The sequence below is a fragment of the Eleutherodactylus coqui genome, chromosome 1 (assembly GCF_035609145.1).
Source record: "Eleutherodactylus coqui strain aEleCoq1 chromosome 1, aEleCoq1.hap1, whole genome shotgun sequence".
In the NCBI taxonomy this organism is placed as follows: Eukaryota; Metazoa; Chordata; class Amphibia; order Anura; family Eleutherodactylidae; genus Eleutherodactylus; species Eleutherodactylus coqui.
This window is the reverse complement of record NC_089837.1, coordinates 442,807,959-442,826,185: the sequence shown is the minus strand read 5'-3', so window position 1 is coordinate 442,826,185 and position 18,227 is coordinate 442,807,959. Positions and strand designations below refer to the sequence as shown.

At 42.0% G+C, this 18,227-nt stretch overlaps 2 protein-coding genes across 4 annotated transcripts in view; one reads left to right on the top strand and one right to left on the bottom strand.

The window, feature by feature from the left end:
- NBEA (neurobeachin) overlaps positions 1 to 18,227 on the top strand; it is a 673,719-nt gene that overhangs the window by 494,583 nt on the left and 160,909 nt on the right. The window lies entirely within an intron of this gene.
- MAB21L1 (mab-21 like 1) lies at positions 131 to 2,204 on the bottom strand. The gene has a single exon (XM_066582800.1). It carries the CDS (start codon positions 1,929 to 1,931, stop codon positions 852 to 854), a length of 1,080 nt encoding a protein of 359 aa, XP_066438897.1. The 5' UTR covers positions 1,932 to 2,204; the 3' UTR covers positions 131 to 851.

Genomic DNA, 18,227 nt, shown 5'->3' with positions numbered 1-18,227 from the left:
TGATAAATCTGACACATTGTGGCGCCTTCTAAAAAGATAATCTGCATTATTAGAAAATCGCTAAAAAAAAATAAGTCATGCTTTCTTAGCTTTTTTTGTAACCCAACATGAATGAAAACGTGCAGCAAAATCTTTTCACGTCATTTATTAATTGTAATTAAATTAAAATCCGCAACAGATTAAAATCTCGATCACAGAAGTCATTATCCAGTGTATCTCAAGTGCATTTCCAAATATATAGAATTCCAAGCGCCATCATATAAGCAAAAAAAAATCAAATTTCATTTGAATATTTTTTTTAAATAACATTTCAAGTATATTGACGGAATGTCAGGTGTAGGACAGCAAATGTAAACTTCAAGAGTTCTGACTCTTTTTTTTCTACCTGATCACCCGGTATCTTCATAGCAGATATAGAATAATGTCCTGTAGTATCCAAAACGTCACCAGAGCACAGAACAACCACATCCACAACCTCACAGACAGTCACAACATGGGGACAAATGTACACTAGTGTTCAGGTGGCACATCCAGAATACTGAAGTGGGGACTACAACTCCAACGAGCTTGTCATTGATCATCAGCCTTCATATCTATAAACACTGTATACTGTACATCCTTCTAGAATGAAGAACAGGAAGGATCTGGAGAATGTGTAGATCTATATATTCCAGTGAAGAATTGTAGCAACTCTTGTAACCATTTCACTGTCAAAGAAGTCAGCAGTGACAGGGCCTCTGTGGCTGCGAAAGGGTTACATGTCATATCCAGGTGAAGGTTTGGTAGTGTATGATGATGATGATGGTATCCTGGCATTTCCTGGGTGAGTCTTATAGGAAAAGTCCCGGAGCTCAGAGTTTCTCCAGGCTCTTGGGGTTGGTGAGGATCTCTCGGGCCAGCCTCCAGGTCTGTTTGGCCGCATTCTCCAGGGCGGAGTGGGGTTTGCCCTGGAAAAGGTCCAGGTTGGGCAGGAAGTAATGCGGGCACCGCCGACACTGCAGGCAGGAGATGAGCTGCAGCAGGATGCCATTGAGCCGGTCCCCCAGGCACGACTCGTCCCAGTCCGACTCCCTGGGGTGCTTCTCGCACTCATAGGACACCAGAGTCTTCATGTGGTAGTTATTGAGGGGCTGCCCGGGCAGCTCAAGGTGTCGGTCCCGGAGGGTCTTAAGCACAGATAGGCATTTCTTCCTGCATCCCCCCAGCTGCAGCCTGTTTTCCGCTTCTGCAAACTGCAGCACCCAGGCGTCACTCTCCGCCGAGCTCTGCTTCCCGGCCAGGGTATGGCACTCCTTGGAGAGCAGGTTAAAGCCCTCTGCCTTGACCTCTGCCACCCTGTTAGGACCAGGCCATGGGATGTGGGGTAAGGGCCAGTGGGCAGCGCTGCGGGGCCAGATGCCAGTGCATTTAAAAGCAGGAGTGATCTGTACAATATATCTGTCCCTGATCCTCAGCTTCACCTCGCTGGTATCAGCCACCATCTTCACCACATCCCTGTAGCTGCACTTATCCACAGCCTGGGCCACCAGGGTCTGGAACCTGGACCTGATCTTCCGGGCTGACAAGTAGCCGGAGGCCGTGATGAACTCCACCCAGAGGGACATGCTCCTTTTTCGGCCGTCACTGAGCTTCAGCACCGCGCAGCCGGGCAGGGAGCCGTCGTCTACAAAGTTGAAGACCCCCATCTGATTTAGGTAGAGGACCACCTCGAACTCCGTGGGTGAGATGACCTCCAGCCCCTCGAAGCGGTTGTCCATCTCGTTGAGGGAGCTGATGAAGCGGGGCTCCTGCACCTCCACCTCCTTGAGGACGTCGGACACCACCTTGCACACCTCCCGGATGGTCTTGGCGATGGCCACCTTCCTGGCCTGGCACTTCTCATTGTAGTACTTGTTGAGGTGGTACACCAGCTTGGCCTGGGCAGCGATCATATTGGGGCAGAGATCCGGATTGTACACCGGAGTCTCGCAATAAGCCGAGGGATCCAAGGCGGCAGCTGGAGAAGGAGCCAACTTTGAAGAAGGAGGAAGGAGTCTCAAGCGAAGAATAGCGCCGGGTGTAGCGCTGTGCCCACCGCCTGCTTACAGGGCGCTACTACTGCTGCTGCTGGTCAGGATGATGGCATGTGGGTGACACTGTGCCAGCCCCTCCTCCTCCTACTAGTGAGACCAGGGCAGGGGGCAGTGTGTATACAGATATATATATAGCTTGTGGCACTGTATATAGTGAGGATGCTGTATACTACAGCCCCCAGTGTGGGAATTATTAGAAAGGCAGGGCCAGGCAGCCGGCCAATCGCCATCCGCCGAGTCTCCGCCTTCTGCTGGGAGCCAGAGCAGCACCCCCTCCCCAAATCCAAGTGCTTGTGTGTGAGAGCTGGCACACAGCACCCAGGGCAGGGGCACAAGACGCTGCCAACCCCACCACTCCAGGACATGACCCCTGCCCACGTGATGAATACTGAGCCCATGTAATGCTGTAGATGTACACAGCCCGGGATCAGCACCCTGTCTGCACTGGCCTGTGGGGGCTGCGAGCGGGGGACGGGTGGGTGACGGCTCCTCTGTGCTGCTGTGGGGTCGCTGACATCACAGGTAGACACCTGTCCTGGGGACCCCCAGAGCTCATCGGGGGACCCCACTAATAAGCATCCATGCGGGCAGTGCGATCAGAGGAGTGAAAGATTATATAGCATACATATTGGGGAAAGGGGAGAGATATATAATATATATTTGTGTGTTATAATACTTCTCTCCAGGATATTGTATCAGAATGTAAATATAGGACCATTTTATAATTAACATTAAATTAAAAAACAAACTGATACGGTGTTTATAACACTCAGGTCTGCTACCGTGTGCAGATAGAGGAAGATTGTAGATAACGAGATGTTAGATTAGATATATAGATATGGATATTATATATGTATAATATTATGTACACACAATATATTTAGCAGCTTGTATGTGTATGATGATATATGATCAGCTGGTGTGCGAGTGCTGCTGTTTGGTTCACCCCCTGGCAGCTATATATTCTTTTAATATATTATATTATAAGTGCATATGTATTTATTGTATATATAATATAATCAGCTTGTGAGTGCTGCTTTTGGGGTCAGCCCCCTGGCAGCTTGTATGTATGTGTGTGTGTGTGTGTGTGTGTGTGTGTGTGTGTGTGTGTGTGTGTATATGTGTATGTATGTGATAGATATATAATATTGTGTGTGTGTGTGTGTATATATATATAATATTGTGTGTGTGTATGTATATGTATGTATATATATATATATATATATATATATATATATATTATTGTGTGTGTGTATATATATATATATATATATATATATATGTATTTATTATATATATAATATAACCAGCTTGTGTGAGTGCTGCTGTTGGGGTCAGCCCCCTGGCAGCTTGTATGTGTGTATGTATATATATGTATGTATATATATATATAATATATATATATATATATATATATATAATGTATTTATTATATATATATATATATATAATACAATCAGCTTGTGTGAGTGCTGCTGTTGGGGCCAGGCTTGTGCTGTATATGGTTATGGTACATGTTCTATGTTACATATAGAATTATGTCCCATATATACCAGTGTATTGTTGAGGTTTTGTACTGTATAGATGTGGAATTAATGATATATATAGTTTATAAATAGTACGTTGGCATTATATACAGTGCACATTTGTATACACAGACACTTACCTACAGTATCTATATCATGTATAGTATCCTCTATGTATAGTACGTATCTATAATATCCAGCGGTCTATAGTATTTGCCTGCAGTATCTGCAGCATATAGTATAATACGGCGTGTATAGAGAGGTAATGCTGTGTATCTACACGTGTACATTCCGTGCTGCATGGAGCGGCGGGCTGTGAGGATGTGCCCAGCACCGGGCTGCAGGGAGCGGCGGGCTGTGAGGATGTGCCCAGCGCCGGGCTGCATGGAGCGGTGGGCTGTGAGGATGTGCCCAGCGCCGGGCTGCATGGAGCGGCGGGCTGTGAGGATGTGCCCAGCGCCGGGCTGCAGGGAGCGGCGGGCTGTGAGGATGTGCCCAGCGCCGGGCTGCAGGGAGCGGCGGGCTGTGAGGATGTGCCCAGCGCCGGGCTGCAGGGAGCGGCGGACTGTGAGGATGTGCCCAGCGCCGGGCTGCAGGGAGCGGCGGGCTGTGAGGATGTGCCCAGCGCCGGGCTGCAGGGAGCGGCGGGCTGTGAGGATGTGCCCAGCGCCGGGCTGCAGGGAGCGGCGGACTGTGAGGATGTGCCCAGCGCCGGGCTGCATGGAGCGGCGGGCTGTGAGGATGTGCCCAGCGCCGGGCTGCATGGAGCGGTGGGCTGTGAGGATGTGCCCAGCGCCGGGCTGCATGGAGCGGTGGGCTGTGAGGATGTGCCCAGCGCCGGGCTGCATGGAGCGGTGGGCTGTGAGGATGTGCCCAGCGCCGGGCTGCAGGGAGCGGCGGACTGTGAGGATGTGCCCAGCGCCGGGCCGCTCTTCTCTCAGTGCCGGCGCTCTCCTGACTGCTCTTCGGCCTCTGCTGCTCCCTGGACCAGACCCCATCCCGCTCTCACTGCGCGTCTCCTAGCAACCAGCAGCGGCTCTTAACCCTGTCAGCCCCTACCCGGACCTGCTGCGGGTTATACTATATACCGCTTATACCGCGCTATGTATATACCGTCCTCTGCTACAAAGTTTCTCTTTAGTAAAAGAGGAAATAAATGTGGGTGTGGCTGGTACCCACCAATGAGATCGCCGATGTTATTGTGCCCCCTGTGCTGTACAGATGACAGCTGATATGTGGTTGGTGGCTTATTGCCCGCACAGGCCATGGGTTACAGCGCAGTCCACTGCTCAGATGTCAGTCTGTGCAGCAATTGCTGTATTTTATAATACACCTCATTTACATATATATAATTTTTCTTTTTCACCACATTTCGGCCGCTTTCAGCTGAGCGTATTTTTGCCCCGTATTTGGTTCATGTTTTGCCAACCATAACGCGGATTAATATAAATAGATACGTAGATTTCCATATTTTTCACGGCCATGTTTTAAAAACACAGCATGCGCTACTTTTATCAGTTTTGCCTCCGTATTCGTGGTCATCGCTAATATTATCTATTGGGCAAATACAGATCCGTATTTACCAAGTAATAAAAAAACCAAGGACCGCAGATATGGAGGAAAATACAGCGGAAATACAGCTGGTATGTGGGTGCAATATCCGTAACACGTCTAGTATGGATCCGTATTGTGGATATGTTACAATATGCTCATGTGAGACGCGCCGTACTGCGCTATTGTGTTTTTTCGTAACCATTTTAACCCTTTAGAATCCATTACCTTACGGAATTTTATTTCCTTATTTTGGGATAAAAGTAATGATCTTCAGTAGTTGTACTTGTATCCATAAAGTACATTTTAGGTAAATCTCTCCTATTATAACGCAGTCCTATAACCAGGACTTTTATTGTATATTCATTATGGGTGGAGTTACTAGATTTATAGATTAGTTTTAATTATTTATATTTAAACTTCACATTCTAATGTATTTTTGTTCATGTGTTTTTACTTTTATTTTGCATATCTGTAAAGTCGAATCCTTGAATACTATATTTTTTTTTAATATTTTTTTTTTAAGTGTTTGCCCTAGTGAAAAGTTGTCTGCAAAATTTGAAATCTGTGATTCAACTGCCTGGAGCCAATTTTGCTTGGTTGCCTAGCAACTCCTCCATTATAGCTCCGCAAATGTCATATGAAGTCATTTTATGAAATAGAAAACAAATGGGAAGAAATGGCTCCCAGGCCATTTTTTTTTTGCATATTGTATTTGTATAAAGGACACTTTCATTGCAGATCATATAACACAGGAGACTGAAACAAACTGATAGAAAGGGATACATGTATATACATATAGTTGTACCTATGAGTGTATATATACACATGGTTGTATATGTACATATAGTTTATACACATATAATCATATATATATATATAAAATAACACATATGTAGACTCATTATAATTGTACCTCATTATTGCTACGAGACAAAGAATTTTTTTCCCCCCTTCTCTAACCACAACTTGAGAACTCGAATAATTAACGTGTTGTGCCCATAAACTGGTTACAAGGCTGCTTTGGAATAGTAGAAAAGGAAACAATTTTCCAAGACGAGGGCAGCAAAGGTCAATTATGTAGACAGGAATAGAATAAGAAAGCAGAATTTAGCATGAAGGGGAACTGTGTGACTTGTTCTGCAGCCTCACAATACCCAGAACAATTAATTGTAACCTCATTAGGAAGAATTACAGTGCAGGAGTAGGAATACTACAAATATGTTTACCTGCCCGTTGTAATACGGTGAGCATTGTTCTAAGAGATTAAGCAAATTCTGTCTTTCGATTTCTTTTTTATACTTATTTATTACTAGAAGAAAAAGTATGGTTACCGGAGTAAGAGTTCCTGGAAATATTTAGGATTTTCAACCAACTGTTCTGTTTTGGTCGTTTGATACAGAATGTGTAATACAATGTTGTTTAACAGTCATTTTGGCCACTAAACTCATTTTATGTAAATTTTCATCTCATTGAAATTATTTTGCAATTAATAAGGTGGAAGTGGGTTTCTGAAATTTCTGTTTTGTTTTTGCAGTTTTCTTTTAATGGCTTACACTATTGCTAAATTATCTATCTTCTATCTATCTATCTCTCTCTCTCATATCTCTCTCATTATCTATCTATCTATCTATCTATCTATCTATCTATCTATCTATCTATCTATCTATCTATCTATCTATCTATCTATCTATCTATCTATCTATCTATATCTAGCTATCCATCTCATATCTATCTATCTCATATTTATCTATCTATCCATATCTAGCTATCTATCTCATATCTATCTATCTATCTCATATCTATCTAACTCATATCTATCTAACTCATATCTATCTAACTCATATCTATCTAACTCATATCTATCTATCTCATATCTATCTATCTATCTCATATCTATCTATCTCATATCTATCTATCTATCTAGCTATCTATCTCATATCTATCTATCTATCTATCTATCTATCTATCTGATATCTATCTATCTATCTATCTATCTATCTATCTATCTATCTATCTATCTATCTATCTATCTATCTCATATCTATCTAGCTATCTATCTATCTCATATCTATCTAGCTATCTATCTAGCTATCTATCTATCTCATATCTATCTATCTCATATCTATCTAGCTATCTATCTCATATCTATCTAGCTATCTATCTCATATCTATCTAGCTATCTATCTCATATCTATCTAGCTATCTATCTCATATCTATCTAGCTATCTATCTCATATCTATCTAGCTATCTATCTCATATCTATCTAGCTATCTATCCCATATCTATCTAGCTATCTATCTAGCTATCTATCTAGCTATCTATCCCATATCTATCTATCTATCTCATATCTATCCATCTCATATCTATCTATCTAACTCATATATATCTAGCTATCCTTTTAAAATCTATGTTCTAGATCAGCACAGAATTTCCCCTAACCTGCATCTGCCAGTGCACAATTTAGCCATGGGCGTCTGTGGTCCTTGTGATGCTCAGTATAGCAGGCAAAAGCCATATGTGTGTAAATTTCCCCCAAAATTATATACCAGTATATAAAGTTATTTTTTTTTAGTTGCCGGATGGCTAGTTTTGTTTTGCCTCCAGACAGTGAAATAAAAGATAAATAAAGCTAATTAATTGCTTCTCTTCTCAAAGCATTTTCATTTCTCACTTGCAATATGGAATGCTTGTCAGCTTTTCTGATAAATGAGTGTCCTTCATTTACATAGTTTTCACATTAACACAAAAATAATTTTTGGATTTGGATGTGAATTGGTTTACATAATAGAAAATCTCAAGTGAGATAAAGCTCATTAGAAGAAGAAAAAATGACCATTTACATATAAACATTTAGAGAAAGAGGATATGGAATTTTTGTAGATTTCGTTTTTATATGCTGTTTTATATATATTTGTATAGAATTTTATCTTTTTATTGTTTTTGTCCATTTCCAAGTCAGTGCTTAAGAATGATTACCACTTCATCAACAGAACGGTCCTTTATTTGTAGGAGTCAGCATTTGATAATTATTTAAATCTGTTCAACATGTCCTCATTTCCTCCTACAACATAAAGCAATAAATTGTCTGAGCATTGTTAGAACATTACAGCGTAACTACGCAATGAGCCTTATTCAATTTCTTTATTGCACATCCCACTTGAACCTCTCTTAGTGCACAACAACTAAGACAATGGCAACTTAAATGCAGGGTTTTTTGCTACTTTTTCGAAGCTGGGGCACAGTGGGTGCCAGCTGTCAGAGCTCAGCTAATGATGACAAATGCCCTTCTAGATGCAGATTGTAGTGTTTGCAGGCTGTTCTGAAAGTCTGCCAGATTACCTTCCCTCAGATAGCAATTTAACCTTGTAAACTCTTATGTCACACACAAACACAAGCAGTTTTATACAAGAAAGGAAAATATTTAGGAAAATTTTAAAAAAAAAACGAAAAAGCAAAAACATGTTTCAAAAGCTGGCAAAATACATAATATCCACAAAGACAAATATTTGTATATAGATAAGTCATATTATATTTATGGTTTAGAAAACACCTAAACATATTGTGCTGATTTAGAGGATTAGTTAACATGTAACTTTCATAGCTTTCTTTTTCATTGTTTTTTTGATTACTTTATGCCAGTGAAGAAAAAAAAAAATCACAACAGAGAAATAGAATTTCTTCCCTCCATGCGCAGTAATGAAAGGGTTAATACTGCCTTGAGTCCAAAGACTTGTTAATAAACGATTCCGCTAATGTTTTTTCCCCTGCTTCTCTTTCCTTCCTTTTTTTTTTGTTTCCTGGGGAGCAATCTGCATTTAGTTGCTTGAATGACTATCAAATCAAGTCCAGAGCGCAGACAATAGAGGCCCCTTTTCATGTGTGGTTTTGCCCCATCTGTGTCATCTGGTGGTTTATGCATTGGGAGGTGTTGCCACATGAATCCAAATGTGCCAGGCGGTTGTTTTATGGACTCTCTCTCCCAGCAAGAAGGAGTTTATAAGTTGTCCACTCTATTGTCTGTCCCTCCCAGCTGACATGTGTACATTCTGCTCACCATATTTGCTGGGTAATAATAACTAATGAAGCCTGGAACACTCCTTGTTCTGAGTGATTTAATCTGTTCCCTTGCAGGGGCCTTTCTTTTGTAGGTCTGCGGAATGTCCACTTGACACTCATTAGCTGGCACATGCCTTGCCTTTTTCCCATTGTCTATCTGCAGCTTTTATGGGCAAACTTTTCAGCTAGACCAGACACGACACTTAAAGTTTATTTAGTTATTTTTTTTTTTTTTTAAATTCTGAGCCCATATAGCTGAAAATGATCGTGGTGTTTCTGGCAACTTTTAACGTATAATTAAAAAAAAATACTTTTTTATTTCAGAAACACGAAAATAAGTGCAAGCAAAAAGCTAATACTCTCCTAAGGGCTCATTTACATCAGAGATTCAGTTTAAAAGTAAACTCACAAAAAAGTAAAAAATAACGCTTTTTTTTTCCTTTTGCGGTAAAATGCCAGAACCTGTAACGAAAACTTGGCAGCCTCCATTATAGTTAATGGGGTTTTTCGGACACCACAAATAAAAGACAAGAGTTTTATGTACGGATGTAGCAAATTTCAACTTGTGTGTGATGACTTTCTTCAACAAGTTATCTTAAGCCACTAAAGAAACTATTGTTCTCTTATCTTAACACAACAAAAGCAATTGAAAGGGTAAACAAACTGACATAGAAGGTTATAGCTGTTCAATCTCAAGTAAGGGTCCTTTTGCACACAACGAGAAATGCAGAATTCTTGTTTGCCCTGGTGGACAAGCTGGGTATGACATCACCAGCTCGTTCGTTCAGACAGCCTGTTTAGGCAGGAAAATCATATGAACCAAAATAAATGGCGTAAAACAAAACAAACAATCAAAAAAAAGAAACTTCTCACGTCTCTTCAACCCACTGGGACACAGTTGAGCAGCTCTGGCACCTAGTATGTGTGTCCTTTGGAAGTCAAGTGACTGCTGCAGCCAATCAGAGGCTGCAGCGTCACCATCCTAGACTCCTGGTATTAAATCCTGGGTGCCATGATGCCAGGAGTTCAGACAGTGAGGCTGTGGCCTCAGATTAGCTGCAGCGATCAATTGACTTCCGCCAGAAGTGCATATCAGGTGTCAGAGCTGCTCAGCTGTGTCCCAGCAGGCTGAAGAGCAGGGAGTAGTGTCTTTTTTTGTTTTACGCCATGACTAGCTGTTATATTTTTCTTTTCTTATAGTGTGACTACCCTTTTAAAGTCTGCTACATTTATATAGCAAATGGGCACACCAAATCAAAACCTAACGATTCAATAAGACATTACAAACTCAATTCAACTAAAAAGTATAGAACAAAACATATCACTTACAAAATAGGGTTAAATACAATTAAAAAGTCTCTAGATATTGAACATAAATACAAGGATGACCGTCATAGTAGGTGATACCACCACCTAAGAGTGTATCAATCTGATACTAAAGAAAGCCATGGGATGTTTAAGGTACTGGCATAGTGCAAAAAAATATGCATGAGAATAAAGTGCTGCAGCTATGTGAACAATCCTATGTAATATCACCACAATGCACCTCTGAATGGATCAACGTCATAGAGTAACCCACATCAGCCCCAGAGAGACTGAAGTCTATCCGTCACTCCACATCGAGGACTCGGAGTAGAGGCAGAAGGGGAGGGCTGAACCCCACACGTACCGCTGGCTGGCTTCCTCCTCCTGGCACTATTGGTGTCCAGCATATGCTGGATTCAACACCTCTCTTAATTTCCTTTTTTTGGGGAAACAGTGGAATGTAGGAATGGCAATCAACTCTGATGTGAACGTGCTCTAAACCTAAATACGTGAAAACAGTGAGAGAGCACGGCTTACTATTAAGGGATTGCAGAGTGTCATGCTGATCTCTTCCCACATTTTAAGGCACTTTAATCAGAGGGCAAAAATATATAATTGGAAACCCTAAAAGTTACTTGAGACTTATCTAAATATACTTTCTGTTCCATCAGGCAGGATTGCCTCTCCAAATCCACCCAGTACACTGTTGATGGTCTTAAATATATTATTGACTCTCCATATTGGGGAAATAGCCAGCTAGATTAGGTGGCATTTTATTCTAGATTTTAATATTATTGCGCATTGTAGCCAAGAGAAGAGAAAAAAACTGTTCTACAGTACATCCCTGGGAATATTTAGACCAAGGTTTCTACAATGGCCGCCTGGAGTAACCAGCAATAAAAGTAGTTTTCTTTAACAATTGTCTTGCTGTTCAATATTTTGTAATTATTAATTTCTTTGTGACCATTTTTAACCCTTTCCAATCCACTGTCTGACCTCTGAAGACATTATGATTTAAGGCTGTGCAGCTCTGATGTTGGAAGACATCCGTCAGGGTTCTCTTACTGTATATTGCCAGCCTCTCTGCTGTCGGAGCCTATCCAACGTGTCTTCTCATGCAGTACTGGCTCTAGCCAGCATATAACGCTGTTGTATAGCTGCAGAAAAAGAGTAAGCCCCTTAGAAAAACCAGGATACAAACTGGATTGGAAAGGGTTAAAGGGATTTTGCACATTTGCCCAATATGTAAGCATGATACACATAATAAAATGTTTCTGCACTGGCGCTTGCTGTCGTATCGGATTACCCTGTGGCATGCTGAGACGTCACGTGAGTGTGCAGAAGGGGTGCATCAAGCGCAGTGACATCACTGCAGTTGGTCATCACTAGCTTTTCCTTTTACATGACATATTGTTCCTACGGATGACAAGAGTGGAAATAGAGATGCGGCAGGGAACCCAAACAGCGGCAGCTGGTTCTTAAAGTAGTTATATTAAGAAGTTAATTTTCTCCTCTTTGGGCACATTTTAAACCCTTTTAATAATTACTAAAATCAACAACTACACTTTCCGAAGACACTTTTACTTTTTGTATTGTGGGACTTACAATGTCTTGAATATCAAAAGATTTTCAGAGGATCTGATTTTTATTTCTGTTGACCAGCATTTGATAAGGATATCCCTGGTATATAGTTTGTATGTCTTTGGGAATACAAATGAAGGTAATTAAATTGTAAATTTGGTATAATTTTAATTTTCTGTTTCTATAGCACCAACATATTGTTCAGTCCTCTCTGGAGAATGCATTCACAGCACTCTGTCTCTAGTGGGCTCACTATTAAATTTCCCTATTTCAAGTGTGTATGTACTCTAGGGCAAATTGTATGGGAAGTCGATTAACACTATTAACCTGGAGAAAACCCCATACAAACCCTATGAAAACACTGGATTAAATATAGTATACAAGAAATTCCCCTTTATCCACTGAAGACTGTCCAGATGCACCATAACAATCAGTGGGCGCTCATTGATTCTGTGGATGTGGCATGCACTAAAAACAAGCAGCTTTTACAGAGACTCACCTCTTGCTAGCAGGTGGTTGCAGGAGGGGTAACAGAACCATGGGGCCACCTCATAGCAACACCTAGAGCTGCCTTTGGTAGTGAGTGACTTCAGGACTGAAAACTCTTAACCCTTTCCAATTCAATTTGTATCCTGGTTTTCCTAGGGGGCTTACTCTTTTTCTGCCTTTATAGAACGCCCCTATCTGCTGGCTAACGCCAGTACTGCATGAGGTGACACGTTGGATAGGCTACAACAGCAGAGAGGCTGGCAATATACAGTAAGAGAACCCCGACGGACGTCTTCCAACATCAGAGCTGTACAGCCTTAAATCATAATGTCTTCAGAGGTCAGACAGTGGATTGGAAAGGGTTAAAGAGTACCTGCACATTCAGCTTCAGAGCGCTTCTGCTCCGTCGTCCCCTTTCTGCTCCTTCCGGCAGCTGAAGATGGCGCCAGCACTATAAGGGGCCATCTACAGTTGCCGTATGGAGCTGAAAACTGCCGACGGAGCAGAAGTGCTTTGAAGGTGAAAGTATAGGTACTCTTTAAAATGTGTTTTCTTGTTTTCCCAACTACCTACAATTTTCCTTTTGCTGCCTCTACCCATCCCTTCCTTGCAAACTACACCGAATGGCCAGTTTATTAGAGACTCCATTCACGATCAGAGCTTTCCTGTATAGAAATTAGACCCGTGTCCCCACAGCATAAAATCAAATTAGCATGTTTTCTGTGGATCAGTTTCAGTGTGAATCCACATTAGAATAGGAAAATCCAGTGAGTGACTTCCAACGTGTTCTTGTCATCGGAGCTAGACTAGCCTGGGCCAGAATTTCATACACTGTCAACCATGTGGGGTTTTCTTTTGCAACAGTGTGGAGAGTATACTGAGAATGGCGTGATCAAGGAAAAGTATCCAGTGAAAGGGGATCCTGTGGGTATAAACAACTGATCGATGAAAGGGGTCAGAGGAGGATGTCAAGATTCATTCTGATAAACTGGCAGTGCACAGTCAAGCAAATTGCAGCCTAATGCTGGGTTTACACGGTACGAATGTTGGGCAAATGATGCACAACACTCGTCCCTGTGTGTCCACGCTCCCGTGCTCTTGCAAGGGAGCTTCTATCACTGGCTCGCTCACAGAGCGGCCAGGAGGGGGGCGGTAGCATGAGATTTCTTTCCTCTCGCTCCCCTGTCCCTCTCCAGTGATATAACACAGCGCAGAAAAGTTAAAATTTGCATAAGGGACTATTTTTTTAGCGGTTTAGGAATGTCTATAGAGTATTTAAAGGGTTTTTCAAGTTTAGAAAACCAAATTTAAGGTATGGCAGAAAATGTTGCCATGCAAACCTGTACCTATATCCACATGTCCTAACGGTTTTGGATTTGCTGAGGGTGAAATCTTCGTAAAATCTGTTTCAAAATGCGCTAGAAGATATGCTGATTTTTGTGTGGATTCTTCTGTGGCGGAATTTCCTGCCACCTCTGAAAGCACCCTGAGGGGCCGTTCACACGGATGGGATTATTCAGTAAAATGTGGCTTAGTCGGCTGCTGTCAAATTGTGCTCCAAAACCCCCATGTCTAGATGCAGATTTTGATGCAAACTTGCTGGCAGAATTTTAGCCATTTTCATTTCTGCAGCAGAATCCACACAGAGGCTGCGGGATGTGATGCAGAAGACCTTCTAATTTAACCCCTGTGAAAAAGCACAATTTAGTCAAAAGTCACGACCATTTTTGAAGCATTGGCTTCTAATGTATTTGTTCAAATAACCAATTTTTAGCCACGTAAAAATCTTGCGCCGAAAAAAAATAGGACACACATGACCAAAATCGGCAACCGAATTTATACTCTGCCGGAAAGAATAGGTCTTGCCCAATCTTTTGACCGATATACACTGGCGTCTCCCATGGAGGCTGCAAAAAAAAGGGAGGTGGAGGGAGTTTAGCAGCAGGGAAAAGCTTGCAAGTGCCTCTATATAGGCGCTCAAAGTCATTCCGAGGATTTATGCCGACCTAGGGATTTACGGGCTGCGGGGTATTTTTTACGAATACGTCGTACCCTGCCATGTGAATGGACGAGAAAACACTAATTAAGCTTGGGACTTGATCGCGGCTCTTTTCTTTTCATGCGACTTTTGGCACATGATGCGGCCAGCATGTACATGCATACGCTCATGTGAATGAGGCCTTAGGTTGGGTTCACATGCAGAGGCTTTGGTACATGGATCAGCAGATTGCATGTACCAAAGAAATGTACTCATTTTGAATCATTAGGATTCGGGACTACCACTAGACCTATCAGACAGTAAATTGGCAAGAGGAGTGGGCAGATGGATTGGCATGTGACTGAAAGATCGGACTTATGAAAGGGTCATGTTTCTCCTTACGGAAAGCACCATGGAGGTATAAGGAGACTTATAGACCATGCAATGCTCCTCTGGTTAATACGCAATCCACGTATAAGGCTTTATTTCATCTCTCTCTATTTTCATATTACCCAGAGGAGCATTGCATAGCCTATAAGTCTCCTTACACCTTTATGATGTTTTTCCTCAAGGATATGAGGAAGATGGAACAATACCTCTGCAGCACCACCTATTGGAAGGCAGCATTCCTGCAAGTCACTGTTAGACTCTTTATACAAGCCTTGTAACAATGACTGGGAATTGAAAGCCAAGCCAGAATCCATACACAGACAGCTGTTTCGGGGTGATTGCCCCTCATCAATGTGCAGTAGGCTTCTGGCTTGGCTAGCGAGAGGCCTGTGACGTGGGTCAGGAAGGGTATTTTGTTCCATCTCCCTTATTTGCATATTACCCAGAGGAGCATGAATAGCCTTATAGTCTACTCACTCACCTGCTCTCCCTAAGGAGAAAAGATAGCGTTCCTGAAGGAGAAACATGACCCATGTCCCAGGCCTCTTGCCTAGCCCAACCAGAATTCTGCTGCATGCTGATGAAGGGCAAACACCCTGAAACACTTGTCAATGCCGATGTATTTTGGCCGCAATTACGTGCGCCCATTGATTTCAATAGGCACCCAGATTGGTCATATTTCACGCAATATAAAAAATGACTGAACCACTCGAAATCAATGGGCTCTATTAACTGCGTATTACGTTTGCAAATACGCCCGTATGAACAAACCCTTTAAATAGGACTTTGCAAAATTGCAACTTTTTTTTTCTCGAAATGCACTAAAGCAATAAATAGTTACAAAATACAAGTGTCATAAAATACATAACCGAGAGTGAGGATGTTATTAGAAAGGGAAATGGAGACGGCTCGGATGCACCCTGGCTCCGTGTCACCGGGCTGCACCGCCTTTGTATGTAACCTCATCAGATCTATTTACCTGGTTGAAATTCAAATTGCTCTATTGTAGTGACAGTGTTTTGGCAGCATCTCTGAAGTGTCTAAGCAGAGAAAGGACTACAAGGCTGAATGAAAGGCTGTGTTGACACCACCTAACAAGAAGGGATTAGGTGTTTACAGAAGAAGCAATATGATAGGTCAAGTAGAAGAGGCACTTCACAAGAGTGCTTCAGCACATAATGAGTGAGTGACTGGAGAGTGTGAGGCTGACACTCCGCATGCTGATGCCTCGCTTCTCCAAAGCCCTCTTGATCATGCTCAGCTGCTCGGCTCTTGTGTGGAGACGCAGAAGAAAAAAACCTTTATTTCTGCCTCGTTTTTCTTCCTAATTTACACGTTTGTTTGCTCACTTTGTGATTCTTTCTACTATACTGCTCTTTTTTTTTGGTGCCTCAAGCAACACTATAATGAACTAATATATATTCTTTATGATTACAGCATGCTTTCAGTGTCTCGTCTGAATTGCATATGTATGTATTTTTTCATATATTTATATATATTATTCGGATGAATTATTTACTATGCTGCAAATTTTTTCGGTTACCATTGCCGTCATTTTTAATTTTTTTTTTGCTAGCAGTTTTTCAGCCTTGCCTTCTGAGAGCTACAACTTGTCCCACAAAGATTAAAAAAAAAACATGGATGTATTATTACAAGTAGTAAAAAAAAATATTTAAGTAGGTAAAATGGACCCCCCCAAAAAAATTGCAGTTCCGTGAATGTTTTTTTTGTTTTTACTGCATAGACTGAGCAGTAAAAATGACATGTGAGGGTCCTTGTTACATGAGATGTCTTAAGCATCCAACAGATGTTCCAGCGATTCTTGCTCCTGGGTGATCTTTTTGTTGCAAATTTGCCATAGATTTTAATCCTTGTCTTTCCAGGGTTGAAATCCACAGCGTAAGCAGGCATGCTGCTCATTTAGGATCTGTGGTGTCCCATGAACCTGCTGTAGCAGCCAATGACAGCACTCCGCTGTGATCACAGAATGCTGTCATTGGCTGCTTACATTTTTGATTTGTTTTAGTCCCCAATGTGATCTCTTGTTTGCTTGTATAATACTCTGCAATAGTATTGCAGTGTATTCTGCCTCTCCATATTTTCCTGTTAGTCTCCATTCCTGCAGGACTTATCGTGGCCTCAGAAATGGAGATGCAGAGGGGATCTCACCTGTAAAGCCTTAGCCACCTACACTGCTGGCGCTATGGACACAGTCTGACCTGCAGGCTCCCAAGGATTTGATATGGAGAATCTTTGCTTACAGCAACCTGTTGCCCGCACATCCGTCCTCCGCTCACTGATGTTTCATGGGCTGTGCTGTAGCTGGGCCAATCGTTTGCTTTCACTCTCCACTACCACCACTAGAATCAACCAATTATACTCGCAACCAGTCATTATAAGTTTCATCACACCAACAGGCATGTTTCACCCAACTTGGAGGTCCCTTCTCTTTGCACTGTCTATGCATAATGCAAACAGTGTCTTCTTTCTGTTGGGCATTCAATGGGAGTTGTGCCTGCAATTACCAACCCTGGCCACTGCAATGCGGATAGAGCTTTGAGTTTCTGGCTGCATTCCCATTGGCAGCTGGCCCTACATTCGTTGATTCCTGGCGGTCCTGAATAGTGAATCCACACCAGTCAACTATTGATGATCTGACCTGATGGTAGGTCATAAATAGTAAATACCCAGAAAACTCCTTTAACGAAAATAAATGTATGCTGCCCAAAGGGGCACTATTTGCGTACGTTTAATGCCATGGAAATATTTGGTATATATGTTGGGAACAGTCTCGATCTTTACAGTAAATGTACGCCACAATTTTGATGCGAACATAGGCTCAGGTTCTATTCACTTCTGCGTTGTGGCCTTTGTTGAAGTGTCACAATCCGCTGGAAGGTTCACATGGCGCATACAAGTACTACTGGACTGACTTATGGACTGCAAATGAGGCTCTGACACAGAGAAGAACATACCTCAGATATTCTAAGCAGTTGGCCAATGCCTAATGGGTATAAGAATGATACATTTGGGGCAAATTTACTAATCCTGTCTAGTTAGACAGCGTGACAGCGTGAACTTAGACTGGACAGTCTGAAAATATGCCAAATTTTCAGTGTCTTGTGTTTTATGAAAACTTTGGTGCATCTTTAGGAACTTTTATCTAACTTCCACCACCAATTTTTGACTTCTATTCAACGCTAAACATTTGTTGGACATGGTTACATACTAAGCTATAGCCCTTTCCTAGTAAGTCATGCACCCTTAGCAAGGGA

What these genes read in the sequence shown, in the direction of transcription:
- MAB21L1 (XM_066582800.1), bottom strand. Translation starts at nt 1,931, where the DNA reads ATGATCGCTGCCCAGGCCAAGCTGGTGTACCACCTCAACAAGTACTAC.